General features: G+C 37.2%; 1 protein-coding gene across 1 annotated transcript; it reads left to right on the top strand.

The window, feature by feature from the left end:
• The first annotated feature begins 1,010 nt into the window (after positions 1–1,010).
• Positions 1,011–11,285, top strand: LOC149832199 (putative LRR receptor-like protein kinase At1g51890). Its single transcript, XM_090013187.1, has 14 exons — positions 1,011–1,089; positions 2,002–2,461; positions 3,826–4,289; positions 4,376–4,511; positions 4,618–4,689; positions 4,777–4,828; positions 4,902–4,984; positions 5,105–5,283; positions 6,081–6,085; positions 6,612–6,830; positions 6,924–7,050; positions 10,096–10,158; positions 10,245–10,434; positions 10,641–11,285. The coding sequence occupies exons 1-14, from the start codon at positions 1,011–1,013 to the stop codon at positions 11,005–11,007; spliced, it is 2,496 nt and encodes an 831-aa protein (XP_089869313.1). The 3' UTR covers positions 11,008–11,285.
• Positions 11,286–14,821: the final 3,536 nt, after the last annotated feature.

Consider the following 14,821-nt stretch of genomic DNA (forward strand, 5'->3'; position numbering starts at 1 on the left):
TATACTTGAAAATCAATTGCATTTCTTGGAGGGCAAAAAAGCAAAGAATTGTTGCTCGGTCAAGTGCTGAAGCCGAGTACTGGTCCATGACCTTGACTACAACCAAACTAGCTTGGATTTAATATATACTTCGAGACATTGGAGTGCCAATTCAAAATCCTCTTATATTACATTGCGACAACATCAATGCTCTTCATACGATGGTGAATCCAGTTTTTCATAACATGCAAGAAACATATTGAAATTACCGCCTTGCAAAAAAGTGGCCCATAAAAACTCAAATTGCAGATATTCTTACAAAATATCTAGCCAAAATTATGTTTCATTTGAGAAGCAAACTGAGCCTGTGTCCCCAGCTGAGTTTGAGGGGAAGTGAAAAGAATTCTGTTATCTCTATCTACAGAATCAAGTCAGCGCCAACTCATATCAGGATTGCATCTATCAAGCGCATTACAATTAGCTTATAGACCTACCTCCACATTTCAAGAGTATTATGGTTTACCGTCAAAAGACCTTGGTCTTGATGGCTTGAGGACTATACATTAACGTTGTGCTCTACTGCTGAACATTGCATAATTATTCAACGAGCAGACAAAAGTTGCAAGGTAGAAGCAAGTGTAGATTTGTCATGGTGATAAAAACCCAACTCAGCCATCTTTGGCCCGTAGCCTAACAAAGACATTCCCCACACCCTCGGAGAATTTCAAACTTACATACGTGATACGATTGGGCAAGTAATTTCCCATGGAAGATTTCCAATTCTCAGTGTTTGAATCATGTAATTTACGATTGGGTCAGTTGACTCTGCTGGACATTTTTCCCACGGACTGGCGTTAGCATTTCTTTTAACTGCAGGGCTTCTCCAGTAGAAACACTAATCATGTATCCCGAAGACTTGCTGCCATGAGCCACCATGGGAAACTGTATATTCCAAAGATATCAGGCTAGCATCTTGCAGTTTTGTTTTCCCTTACCTCCTTTTGCTACTTGAAGCAATTCAGAGGATGAAGATGGATCCCTTCATGATAGCATTTGGGTTAAACTTCCTTGTCATGCTAGGAATTGCAGTCCTGGTTAGTGGACAGGAAGGTGAGGAACATATTTTTCAGTAGTATTTTAAACTTCCCTTTTGCATCCTTTGCTGTAAATCTCATCATCTATGCAACAGAAAAGTGCACCTCTGTCTCCCTCTCTCTCTCGGCAAGGTGGGTTAGGTCAAAAACCCACTTGGCTAGCTTGGGCATATGCCCTAAGTCCTAATTGTTGAGACTTAGAGCTCCTTACAGGGCGCCAGGTCACTGGTGTCGTTTTGATTTCTTAAGGACAATATGTTAAGAACATGTTAAATCCTTATTCAATGATATCTTCAAAATTTTCATGCTTTCCTTTCCTTCTCTATTCAAAGAATAAAAATATTTGTTTGACACAATCCGGCGTCACTTCTAAATAGAATCTTCAAAGACCCTCAATAAGATCTCCATTAAAGTGTAATGTTCTGAAATATAAATATGTGAAAAATGACATAAAAACTCGATAAAATAAAATTTGTCCTGTACTGTCTCAGGTTGCTCTATGATATTTATTTAACAAATTACTCTCCCTGTAAAATTAAAAAACCATAGCGTATATGACTTATTTAAAAGGCAGTGTCATGTAATTTCCGCATATTCATATTGCTGCAAGGATGTAGTCTACATGATTCATTTAAAGGCTTACTCCAGCAGATGAATTTCAGCTTGAAATTAATAGGGTTTTATCATAGAACCATTTGAATGATGATTTCTTTTAATGCAAAGTTACTGCACACGAAAGAAAACCATGATTTTTTTAAGGGTCTGACAATACAAGCTGTAGATAATATGCATGAGAACCCAAAAAATCTGTCAAAACATAGAAATATTAAAAAATCGATCAAACTTTTTTCAGGATTCATCAATGTTGACTGTGGACTGCCCAAAAATTCTAGCTCAACCAACGAAATTGGTTTATTATATGTTCCAGACGATGAGTACATCGACACTGGTGTCAATAAACACGTCAGTTCTGCTTTTCTCAGCAACTCAACGATCTACAATACACTAAGAAGCTTTCCAGTTTACAACAGAAACTGTTACAATTTGACACCAGTAACCAGGGGTAAAAGGTACTTGGTTCGAGCTTCCTTCATGTATGGAAATTATGATGGGAAGAACACACTGCCGACATTTGATCTCAACATGGGTGTTGATCTTTGGTATACAGTCAAGCTTGATAACTCATCTCACATTCTTTCAACTGAGATCACCACCAAAGCTACATCAACTTCCATGTACATATGCCTGGTAAAAACCACAGATGGAATTCCCTTCATCTCAAGTTTGGAGCTTCGACAACTTAACGATAACATCTTTTCATTTGTCAGCCAATCTCTTTCCCTTGTAACTGTCATGCGTGTTAACACAGGAGCAACTGCGCTGATCAGGTCAGTAAAGCTTCTAATCTTAAGCATGATACTGGTGATTTTTTGTTTTGAGTGTACCAGCGTACTAGATCATCAACAAAGGCCCATCAGATGCACATATCATGCAGAAAAATGATCCCCCAAAATGGCTATTCAGCATAGGTGCTTCAAATTTTGCTGCATGCCCAGTTTGATGCTAGTACTTGTCTGGTGCCAGTGTAGGTGCATCTGGTTGCTGCCAAATACAGATACTATATAACATATGAAGTACATTATATATCTAAGAAGCTTTTAATACTTTCTGCATTACCATCTTTATATTTTATCCGAACCATCCACTTCTATTGTATGAAGAACAATGGTGAGCCAAAAATGATACCCATGCTTCATGAATTAAAATGAATATAATAAAACAAAAGTATATAGGTGCTTCGTATGTACTGAACTTTGCTTAACATAAACCTGTGCCAATTGTTTAAATTAAATCATAGTGAAAATATCTGGACTGAGTGGACTCAAATATATGTAAATTTAATCAAATGTCAGAACCAAATTTATGTTAGTTTGAATGCATGTATGGGCCAGATATATGCTCATCTGATTGGATTCCTGAACCAAGATCCACTGACAATCTACTCTAAATCTACGTCATACATTCATGAAAGATCACATGCAAAAGCCAATCTATTTATTCAGAATATATAAAAATCAATAGGAAGAATATGTTTACATCATTGTAAAAGGCAAATTCCAAAAAACAGTCCAATAAAGGGGAAGTGATCAAATTAAAAAGGCCACCACAAAATCAAGTAACCCATTTCAGATAAAGAAAAAACAAAGTTAGAAATTCTTGTGCAGTCTTCTTCCAATTAGGTTACTCCCAGAAGTGAAATTCTATGTTTACAATGTTTTGGGGACTGAAAGCCACCATTGATTCAGTTCTAGTGGATCTAATTTTAATCCTACATGTATTAATGATGAACTACAATCTAGTAAATGTATTCTACGTAGTATGCACAAAATAGTGATCCAACTAGGTCAAATTTATCAACTTTTTTGTCAGCATTGTTCATGTACATCTTCTGGCATACAACATAGAGTAATGTCTACAAAGAAATGGAAATTAAAACCAAGTTATGATCTGAAAGCAAAGTAATCATAGAGGAGATCTAACCTCAACATCATTGCAAAGAAAATCTTGCTTTAATTCATGAAAAAACAGTTTCAAAATGATGAAAGCATCAGCACTGCAATTTCCCGAAAACGGTACTGAACATCTCTCACTGTACAAGCTTTAATGTGGGAAGTCATCAACATGCTGATCCTGTGTATAAAAAATAAATACACATTCACTGCAATAACAAAAAGAATGGTAATATGTACAGGTGCCCAGTTGACCATTATGATCGCATATGGATACCAGGTAGTAGTTCATATGGGCTTTCCATCAACACCACACTCAGCATACAGGAAGATGCAACCTATTGGTTTGATCTACCCTCCAGTGTGCTACAGACTGCTGTAACTTCATCCAGTGATATCCGAATCAATTGGGCTGCAGATCCAGACTCTACTTTCCATTTTTTTATGCACTTTGTGGAGTTAATGCAACTCCCAGCCAACCAAGTAAGAAATATGACAATAACCAAGAATGGGGCATATTTTTTTGGCCCATTTTCTCCGAAGTACCTTGTTTCAAGAATTGTATACACAACTATTATTAAAGGTGCAAGCCACTATTCATTCTCGATATCTGTACCAAAAGATTCAGTACAGGGTCCAATTCTCAATGGCTTCCAGGTCTACCAAGTCATTCAACTGACTGGACTGGCAACTTCCACCCAAGATGGTAAGTGGCTTTCTGTATACAAGGTACACCAGTAAACTACTTGCTGATATCATAAAAACGGACTCACCTTGTATTCCCATTTGCAGTCACTGCAATAACAGCAATCAAAGAATACTATGGCATAAAGAAGAACTGGAAAGCAGATCCATGCTTGCCACAGAATTATCAGTGGGATGGTGTGACTTGTAGTAACTATTCATCATCACCAAGAATTGTTTCATTGTTGGTGCCACTAAAATCTTCTTCCTTCAGGCATTTCTTGGATATATATTGCTCATACGTTAGCAAAGTTCAGTACATTAAAATTGAAAACATTATTACTCTGCAGGGATCTCTCAAACAGTGGATTGAATGGCACAATCATCGATTATTTAGCTGAATTAACTGCAATAAATTCACTGTGAGTGTGCCTGATTGGATACAAATGGTCTTTGGGATTAGTGTAGCCTTTCGGTTAATTAATATCTTTTGTACAGGAATCTATCAGGAAATCAATTGCACGGTTCAATACCTCCTTTTCTAGCAGCGCTAACATCACTGTGAGTATAATATTGGTTATGTAGGGAAAATAAGTAAAGTGGCACTTTATCAGTCTACTGATCTGTAAATTTCAGAGATTTATCAAGAAATTCACTAACTGGAAAGATTCCAAGTGCTCTACAACAAAGAATGAATGATGGTCTACTTTTCTTAAGGTTTGTAGTCAATATGGAGTACAAAAGGATCTATTTTATCAGTGAGGTAGTTCCTATTTATTTGGCTTGATAAATTCAGAGTTGAAAAGAAATTCTATTTGTTTGGCTTGATGAGTGCAGAGTTGAAAACAATTCCCTGCTTTGTCAAGATCAGTCCTGCAATCAGTCTGGACAAAAAAGCAACACGATCCCAACAGTAACAATGGTGCTGATAGTGCTATCCAGCACATCTAGCATGACAGTCATTGTGTTAATCGTTTTGATTATCAAGATGAAGTCTAAACCTGAAAAAAAACAAGGTAATTTCCAAACTTATGCAACAACAATGACCAAGATTCTTTGCTAAAAGCCTAAAACAAAAATAGCATCTCAGCTTTGTCAAGATCAGTCCTGCAATCAGGCTGGCAAAAAAAGCAACGAGATCACTACAGTAACTGTGGTGCTAATAGTGTTATCTAGCACATCTAGCATGACAACCATCGTGGTAATCTTTTTTATCATCATCATGGACTGAACCTGAAAAACAGCCAGGTAGTTTCCAAACTTCTTTGACAACAATGACCAGGATTCTTTTCTGAAAATAAAAATCATTATAGCAAATAGTCAAAGAAAATTGACTATCTCAGAAAGTTAAAGTGTCCTTTTCTTCTCTTAAAAATGCATAAAAATCATGAGATCCATGCACATTCATTCATTGTATATATTAAGCATACAAAAACATCAAGGGAATTACATAAAAACCTGTTAAGTGCCAACCCACCAGATAAATTGGACTTTGAGAGGCTCTCCATAGAAACACAGCACTTCCATTATAATGGTACAATACAGAAAATAGTGAAGAAAAATATTTTCATTAAACTGATTAACAATGAGGGGCATTAGTCCAATATGTATATAATATTAAACATTTGAATGTTAGAGGCAGCCAAGGTTTTTATTGAGTTGGCCTGGATCCAATAAGGTCCAGTTTGTTGGGCTCTTGGAGTGACCAGAACCTGCCAAGGCCTGGTTTGATAAATATTACACCAGGTTTAGGCTGAGGTCCTATGGGTCCAGGAATGAAGCTCAATCCATGGCCTAGCTGTTGAACCACCAGGCAAGGTAATCAAACCACGTAGGGAAAGCACATGACCGAACAAGACATAATAAAATAAAAGTAACAAGACTGATTGGCATATGAAAGTAGTCAAAGGAACAAAATTCCCATATGGAGAACATAATAAAATCCCTTCATGTTATTTATACTGGAAACCCTACCCAAGGCTAATGTTGCAAGAAATGAGAATTAGCCCAAGAAGACAATAGTTGGAAAAAGTGAGACAATTCGAAAGTAAATCAACAAGTCAAAATGCCAATGGACATGCAATAATGAAATGATGCTACTAATCTACCATTCAAACCAGCAGCCTAACTTAATGTACTCATCATGTTCCTCAACAGTAGCAAACATAGTAATTAGTTTACATGCATAGGCTCAAACCATTTACTATACGAGAACAAGATCTGGATAAAGCTTCGCTCATTGAGGTCACTATATGAACTAGAGTGAACTTTTGCAACAGTAGGCTTGAACTACTAATGAGCCACTCAAGACATTTCCCACTCTGAGACACTTGTACTTTGAAAGACAGGTACCACAGATAAACAAAAAGATTCACTGGAGCCAAAAAGCAACCAAGCTTTCACATATGAAGAAGTTATTGGTATGACAAATGATTTTCAGAAGGTCATAGGTAAAGGTGGATCTGGAGTTGTTTACCATGGCTGCCTGAAAAGTGGTTCTGAAGTCGCAGTCAAGATACTAGGTGGATCAATACCTCGAGGAATCAAGGAATTTGCTTCAGAGGTTTGTATGGGAACCAACAAATATTCCAAAATAAGAAAAAGAATGTTCATAAATGGCTTGACAGAACTGATTGACAATTGCACCAAGTTGCAGGTTAAGCTATTGATGAGAATTCATCACAAAGATCTTGTCTCTCTTGTCGGATTCTGTGAAGAAGGTGCCAATATGATCCTCATATACGAGTACATGTCAAATGGTAACTTGAGAGAGCTGCTTGCAGGTATTATCCGCTTCCATTTCTAACTTCAAGATTAAGTGTACCACTTTCCATTTGCTATTAAATTTAGACTGTCAAAATTAAACAGCAACGGTATGGGATCCCTCTCTGGTTCGTAAGTGAACAACCAAGTGATGAATTTTTCACACACACACACACACACACACCATATGGAAGCTTAACAATGCAGGAGACTTCATAAATTTAATAGGTAGCGACAAAGGACACAACACCATGACATGTTTATTTTGGAAAAAATAAAATTCATGAGATGGCGGTTTCACATGAGGTATGCACCCAAAATATTTGCATTATGATGGTGTGGATGCATGAATGCAGTACAAGAAAACTAATGAATTCCACATTTTTTCACATAACACATGAATGATTGAATCATTATAATGCACTAGAAAACTAGATTGAGATGACATCTTTGTTTTCTGTAGTCTGTGATAGCATCTAGATAGTATCTACTATGAAACAATGGCAGATAGACAGTTTCTGCAATATGCTTTGTATGTCATGTTAGGATTTATCATCAACAAGTCTACAAAGTCTTGTTGCATGTTCTGATACTCCTTGGAGCTTCTCATCACATGGTTCTAAATGATTCCTTTCTATCCAATAGTTTTCTTTCTTCATCTATGTGCGTCATATATGAAACTGACTAGACCACATTTACATTGAGAAATTTGGCTACCTATCTACCTTGTTCCAAGTTTTTTGCCTTACCTAAAACACTGCAGAAGTTTTAGTGTCCATCTTAGATTTCTATTCCTCAAACATGCCACTTTTACTTGCTGGATCACCAATCTTAGATGCCAATTGGGACAAGCTAGGAGGTGGTTTGGTACAAGCTGCAGAGACAGATACTGTATCAACAGCATTTGTTCGGCATGCCATTCTCCAATAATTACTGCAATATCAACCTTATGACTGTTTTTTGTTTCTGTCACGTTTCATCTCTGCCTAGTTTCACCATCCATGCTTAGGCTTTTGGTTATCTACTGCAACTAGTTTTACTCAAATTTGTATAGATTCAATTATCTAGATATTATCTTTTCCTTTGTGGGAAGAAAGAAAAAATAAAAATACTTCTTTTTCTTTTGCTCATATTGATGTGCAGGGACTTATTCCTAAGACTTGACAATAATAAGTTGGGTTCCATCACAGACCATTTATTGATTTTTTTTTTGTGTTACATGGATATCTTCAGAGTAGCAACATAATGAAATATTTTTTAATTATTTTTTATACGCATATTAATGAAATTTCCATCATCTAATCACATGGAGAAAGTAAACACCATGTAATCTTCAGTCCTCCATTCTAGCAAACATTTTATGAGCATTCCATTCTTAAACTACTCAACAAAATAATAAAGCAGAAATAAGCATCATCACATCATGGAAACAGCTCATGCTCTTCTCTTCAATTTTGTGTTTCACGTCTGGCTGAGCCGTCTTGCTATTGTTTTGTGGAGGAAATGTTGATTCTAGGGAATCTATTAGCTCATCTTCAGTTTGCAGATACCCTTACTTTCGTGCAAGGAACCTTTCATCAAATCTGCCAAGCTAACCATACTTCCCGCAGCATCTGTTTAAATTTGGTGTGGTTTTTGGAGATTGATACTAAAAAATTACCAATCTGGGTAGCAATCTACATGCAAAGTAACTTGGTGGAGAAAATGAGGAAAATCTTTTGATATGTTGCAACTTAAAGTTTTGGGACTACCAATTGCTGCTATAATAAATTAATTTGGAGTCGTAAAGGGATCACATACATACAAGAGTTGGAGAGTCCAAAAACAACCCAATAACAACCACCTCCTTCCTACATCATCCTTTTCTGGAGAACCATGTTAAGTTTTACCAGCACATCATAGTTTGGGCAATTGAAGCCAGATCAATATAATGAAATCCATGTAGTCAGAAGTGCCGACTAGTCCACCTAGTCATCCTAGGCATAAGTAAAATGCCTAGGCTTTGCAATTCCTAGGTGGCTACCTTAAAAGGTACTAGGTACAAAGACTAGACGTCGACTCACGGCTAAGCTGCCCTCGCCTAGCTGTGGGGGCTGTTCAGTCATTCATTATTATTATGATATGTATTCTGTTTTTTTTTTGTAGATATAATTATATATATGTGCATGTGTTTTTGTGATTTGTTCTATCAAATGATGAAAACATGCTTAATTATATATATATTGATTAATTTTTGCATATATGTGTTTTACTTTGCTTCTGGAATTTTTTCTGTGAACATTGAAATCATGCACAGTTAATTCTAATTGATTATGTTTTCATACATGTATGCGTCACTTTGTTTTTGATGACTTTTTCTGTTCAAGGCTTTAAGTTCTATATATATGATTTTTATTTGTATATATGTGTGAGTTTCTGTGAATTTTTCCATAAAATCCTGGAAGCATGCTTAGTATTATTGATTATGTAATATGTTATTTATATGTGTGCTACTGTCCTCTGATTTTTCTGTGAAAAGCTTAAAAGTATGCTTTATTTATAAATAAATACATATATATATATATATATGTGTGTGTGTGTGTGTGTGTGTGTGTGTGTGTACATATTCTGATTATGCTATGAATAGAATATATATGTGTGAATGTGTGTTAAAATCATTTTTTCTGTGAAAGGCCGAAAGCATATTTTGTTGGTTATACTGAATATGTTATGAATAATTGAATATATATATATATTCTGGTTATGTATATTTTGTTAAAGCATGTATAATTTTGTACTTGTGTGATGAAAACATCTTATTACTAAAATAATTAAACATATTTTTGTGTATATTTTGTATACCTTTCTGTTTTTTAATTGTGATACCAACTACTGGCTAGTCACACCTAGTCTTAGACTAGTCTTTTTAGGGGTCTACCGACTAGGCACCTCCTAGTGCTTTTGACTACATAAAATGAAATTCAGATGTATAATATGTATCCACTTGTTCATTTATATCAGCAAGTTCAATAGAATAAATTGAATGAAGAACAGTGCATGCAGCAATCATATCACTGATTTTGCAGACAGAAAATCAGAAGACTTGACATGGGGAAAACGACTTCAAATAGCAGCAAGTACTGCAACAGGTTTGTAACTCTCTAGTGAACTGTGTTTTGTTTATAGCTTTTAATAAACTTTAAATAATACCTGAAGGAATTGATTTCGTATGCAGGGTTGGACTATTTGCATTCAGGATGTAGGCCCCCAATCATTCACAGAGATGTCAAGACATCCAACATCCTTCTCAATGAAAAAATGGAAGCAAAACTCTCTGACTTTGGGTTGTCCAGGATTGGTATCATAGATGAGACGTCATGTGTATCAACTGTAGTTGCAGGCACACCTGGATACATAGATCCAGAGTATGTTGAATTGTTAACTTAGACATGTTCATCTCAGCAAAAATGCATATGAAGCATATTTTTCTCTGCTTTCTCATCTACATTAAGCTTATAGCTCTCATTCCTGCAAAAGATGGAATTCTAATCTATTTCCACTTGTCATTAGAAAAAAATCTCTTTCCACTTGTCAAGTACATCAACCTTATACACCATCTTTTTGTATGCAGGTATTACAATACAAATAAGCTCACCCAAAAAAGTGATGTTTATAGCTTTGGTGTAGTTCTTTTTGAGCTTATCTCAGGCCGGCCTGTTATCTTTACCGAAGATGAGCATATTATCTCAGGCCGGCCAGCTATCTTTACCGAAGATGACCGTATTCATATCATTCAATGGGCCATGTTAAAGCTTTCAGAAGGGGATATTCAGAGTGTGGTTGATCCTAGGTTGCAGGGGCAGTACAGTAGCAGTTCCCTACGTATTGTTGCAGAGATAGCAATGAAGTGTACTGCTCAGACTGCTAACATGAGACCTACAATGGATGATGTTATAAAAAAGCTAAAAGAAGCTATGGAGCTGGAGGGTAGCCGATAAAAGACTAGGAAAAGCATCAAAAGAGAAATACTTCTGGATTATCCTTAGGCGACTTGTCAATCAAAAAGGATTCAGTTAGTGGATTAAAAACACGGTAGATAGCAATGAGTAAAAACTATTACAGAGTTCCTAATGCAGGGAGCAATTTTTTTCACTGTATAAAGACCGTATAAGATGTTTTAGAAGAAGGCACTCTCTCACATTATCCTGCATTCTGCATCTCTATGTACTAAAACATGAAGTGTTAAGCACCATGAATAACAATATTGGTCATGTTAATGTGGCTTGCAGATTCAAAACTTTTGATATGTGACAATTTGTTAATCAACTCCTCAGTTATTTGCCCTTCTTTCATTCAGGTGCAAGGTGGTCTTACCTACAAAAGTTGTCAATTTACATTAATTATATAGGATTAATGTTTCAGATAATATCCATACATTATCAAATCTAAAACAAAATCCGGCACCCTCTTCTTGCTTGAAATTCAGATACCTTTGTCGAGCGTAATTTATGCTGAAAGAATGGCAACCTGAATTTCTTAGATGTTGCCCACAATATTTTCATGATATTTTTCCAAGAAATTCAGTTTTCTTTTTCTTAGATAGTTCTCAATATCCCATACTAATTACATAAACCAGACCTAGTTCATACTCGGTAAAATAATATTTTTTTAAGTTTTTTACATTGAAAAATTATTGATCTTAATCAGAACTGCGGTCAGACCTGGGTTTTGTATAAAATTTTATAAATCATACCTGAATCCGATAAGAATTACATAAACCAGGCCTGGTTCATACTCAGTAAAATAATATTTTTAAGATTTTTACATTGAAAATTTACGGATCTTAATCGGAACTGGGGTTGGACCCAGGTTTGATATAAAATTTCATAAATCATACCTGACCCATTTAATAATAGCCTCATGGGTCCGACCTGGATAGTTAATTGGACCCCCTTCTTCGTAACCAGACCCTGACCCTATAGGATTTGATAGGGGTTGGGATCAGATCATACCCTATCCATTGACACCCCTACCTGCAACCCAAGACAAACCACAAACCTGGTTCAAAAGCCAATATTCAAATTCATTTATGCTTATGATTTTATATATAATACTATATATATAATATGAGAACTAGAAATGTGGACATTTCCAACACTTTTTTTGCAAATCCAACCATGTGGATGTGCTTGGCGTGGTGAATTTGCTAGGAATCAACCATTGGATAGTGTATTTTCGATGAAAAAATGTGATTTTTGAATGCTTGAATATTTATTACTATTATGAGCCATTGATTTTAAAGCCTTAAAGAAATCTTGTTTATGCATCAAGATCGGATGATTCAAAAGCTGGTTCTTATAAAACCAAGCATGTAGATCACAATCTAACTGTTAGATTCAAGAAAAAAGAACACAAAATCCATAAAAATCGTGGTTCACATATTAGTTCTCAGATTCTAGTGACCATATCTATATAACAAAGAAAACCACCTGTTGAGGGAAGTTAGGGAAGTATGACTGCCTCAACTGTCCCTTTCCCAACCAATCGTGGATACAAAACCTCTGGGTATCCTCCTGCCGCAAGGGACGTGCACCTCGGGCATAGAACTTCAACTTTTTTTTTATGACAAGGAACCCTTGCCGAAGTGAGGGAAAAACCTGGGTGGGGCCCCACGACTACCCTGCCTTATGTTAAACATCTTAAGCCGACCCACTGACCCACCTATCCAAGTGTGCTTGAGCCCCTGTGGGCACGTACCATATATGAACTAGATGTCTTTTTATATATGGTATAGTCAACCATAATGTGCTCTCTAGAAGAAAGTCATATGTGTGAGTTTTATCGAATCAATCCGATGCCACATATTTGTTTAACATGGTTTGATGATTATGCTTCACATTAGAGTGAATGATGATCTTTTGCAATCATGAAAGTTTTGTATATCATGGATCACTGGCTTTTTAATTATTATTTTTTTGTATAAAACTTTTGGATAATCTAAAACATGTTTTTATTGAATAAAGAATGTCGATCGTATTCCTAGAGCTTGACCCATAAAAAATTCAAAAGGAAAAAAATAATAATCCTACTATAGCACTAAGGGGAGTAGCTAATCTTCTTTTAATGCATTCTTTCCTTTTCCAATAATTGGTCCCATGATGCTTTTACAATAGTTTTCTTCTTCCTTATGTTTTAATTGCTCCATCCATTCAAAACAAATGAATTCTCCTTAGAAATTTTGTAAACCGATGTGCATAGTCAGCTTTTTCTATTGCAAAATCATTGAATACTTCAAACAAATTTTATAAAAAATCGGTTTTGAACCGATCCATTTTTTGAAACCACTCAACAAATCAGCTATTTCAGACCTGAATCGAATAGTTTTGAATAAGCCTTTTGAAATTAATGATATTTTGAAAAATTGTTCAAAAACTCAGAAAAAATAAAAAACCCTAAAAATTCAGGTAAATTTAAGAAAATACAGAAAAAGTAAATAATAAGACTTACAAGGTCCAATAAAATTATAAAATATGCATTTAATGCCCTAAACAATCATACAACCACTAAATATCACTACAAGAAAATTGTCAATTAGTGACGGATATTTGCGACAGATTTTTTTCGTCGCCAAGTTGCAGCAGATTAACGAAAGAAACTAATTCGTCGCTAAGATTTGTAATATTTACGAAACTAGCGATGGAAATACTTCCGTCGCTAGTTAGCGACGACAGTTTTTTGTCGCAACACACGCGATGGGTAGCGACAGATTTGGCGATAGACGTTTTTTTGTCGCTACATAGCGACGACGTTAGTGACGAAAATATTCCGTCACTAACTGGTTATCTATATTTACGATGGCGTTGCAATGGAATTCCACTGTCGCCAAATTCGTCACTAATTTTTGCGCAAATCCCTAATCAGAGCCCTTTTTCATCTTTCCTGTTTCGTCTCTCCCGCTCGCCCGACGCACTTCTTCGCCGCTCGACGTCTCCCAGGTAAATCCCTTTTTAGTTTTTTTTCGATAAAAGGGGCACCTGCCCCTTTTATTTTTTTGGCAGGGGGTCGACCCCCTTGCCTCATTGTTTTATTCGAGCAGAGGGTCGCCTCCCTGCCTCGTTTGTTTTTTTCGGCAAGGGGGGGGGGGGGGGGGGGCGACCCCCTGCCGCGTTTTGTGTTTTTCGGCAGGGGGCGACCCCCTGCCTCATTGTTTTATTCAAGCAGGGGGTTACCCCCTGCTTTTCCAGCAGGGGGTCGCCCCCCTACCGCGTTTTGTGTTTTCTGGCAGGGGGGCGACCCCCCTACCTTGTTGTTTGATTCGGGCAGGGGGTAGCCCCTCTGCTTTTTCGGCAGGGGGTCGCCCCCATGCCTCATTTTTTTATTCGGACAGGGGGTCGCCCCCGTGCCTCTTTTTTTTTTGGCAGGGGGGGCGACCCCTGCCTCGTTTGTTTTTTCCGGCAGAGGGTCGCCCCCCCTGCCTCATTTTTTTATTCGGGCAGGGGGTCACCCCCCCTGCTTTTCCGGCAGGGGTGAGGGGGGCGACCCTGCCTCGTTTTTTTTTTCGACAGGGGGTCGCCTCTCCTGCCTCGTTTTTTTTTCGGCAGGGGGGCTACGAGCTGAGTGGTGCCCGACGATCGCCGGGTTCTTGAACCACGGCATCACCCCGTGTTTGTCGCTTCGGGGGATGATCACTGCCTCTGAAGACCTTGTGCTGTTGTTGTACATCGCTGGCCTACTAACTGGTCGACCAAACTCGAGGGCGGTCGGGCCGAACGGAGAGGTGGTCAACGCTCGGGAGGCGTTCCGCCTCGCCGG

The sequence above is a fragment of the Nuphar pumila genome, chromosome 7 (assembly GCF_984573655.1).
Source record: "Nuphar pumila chromosome 7, dmNupPumi1.hap1.1, whole genome shotgun sequence".
NCBI lineage: Eukaryota > Viridiplantae > Streptophyta > Magnoliopsida > Nymphaeales > Nymphaeaceae > Nuphar > Nuphar pumila.

Excerpts from the sequence above, each read along its gene's own strand:
- LOC149832199 (XM_090013187.1), top strand. The coding sequence starts at position 1,011 with ATGGATCCCTTCATGATAGCATTTGGGTTAAACTTCCTTGTCATGCTA. Across the intron at positions 4,829-4,901 it reads CTAGCAGCGCTAACATCACT|AGAGATTTATCAAGAAATTC; the intron begins GTGAGTATAATA and ends TCTGTAAATTTC. Across the intron at positions 4,985-5,104 it reads GATGGTCTACTTTTCTTAAG|AGTTGAAAACAATTCCCTGC; the intron begins GTTTGTAGTCAA and ends TGATGAGTGCAG.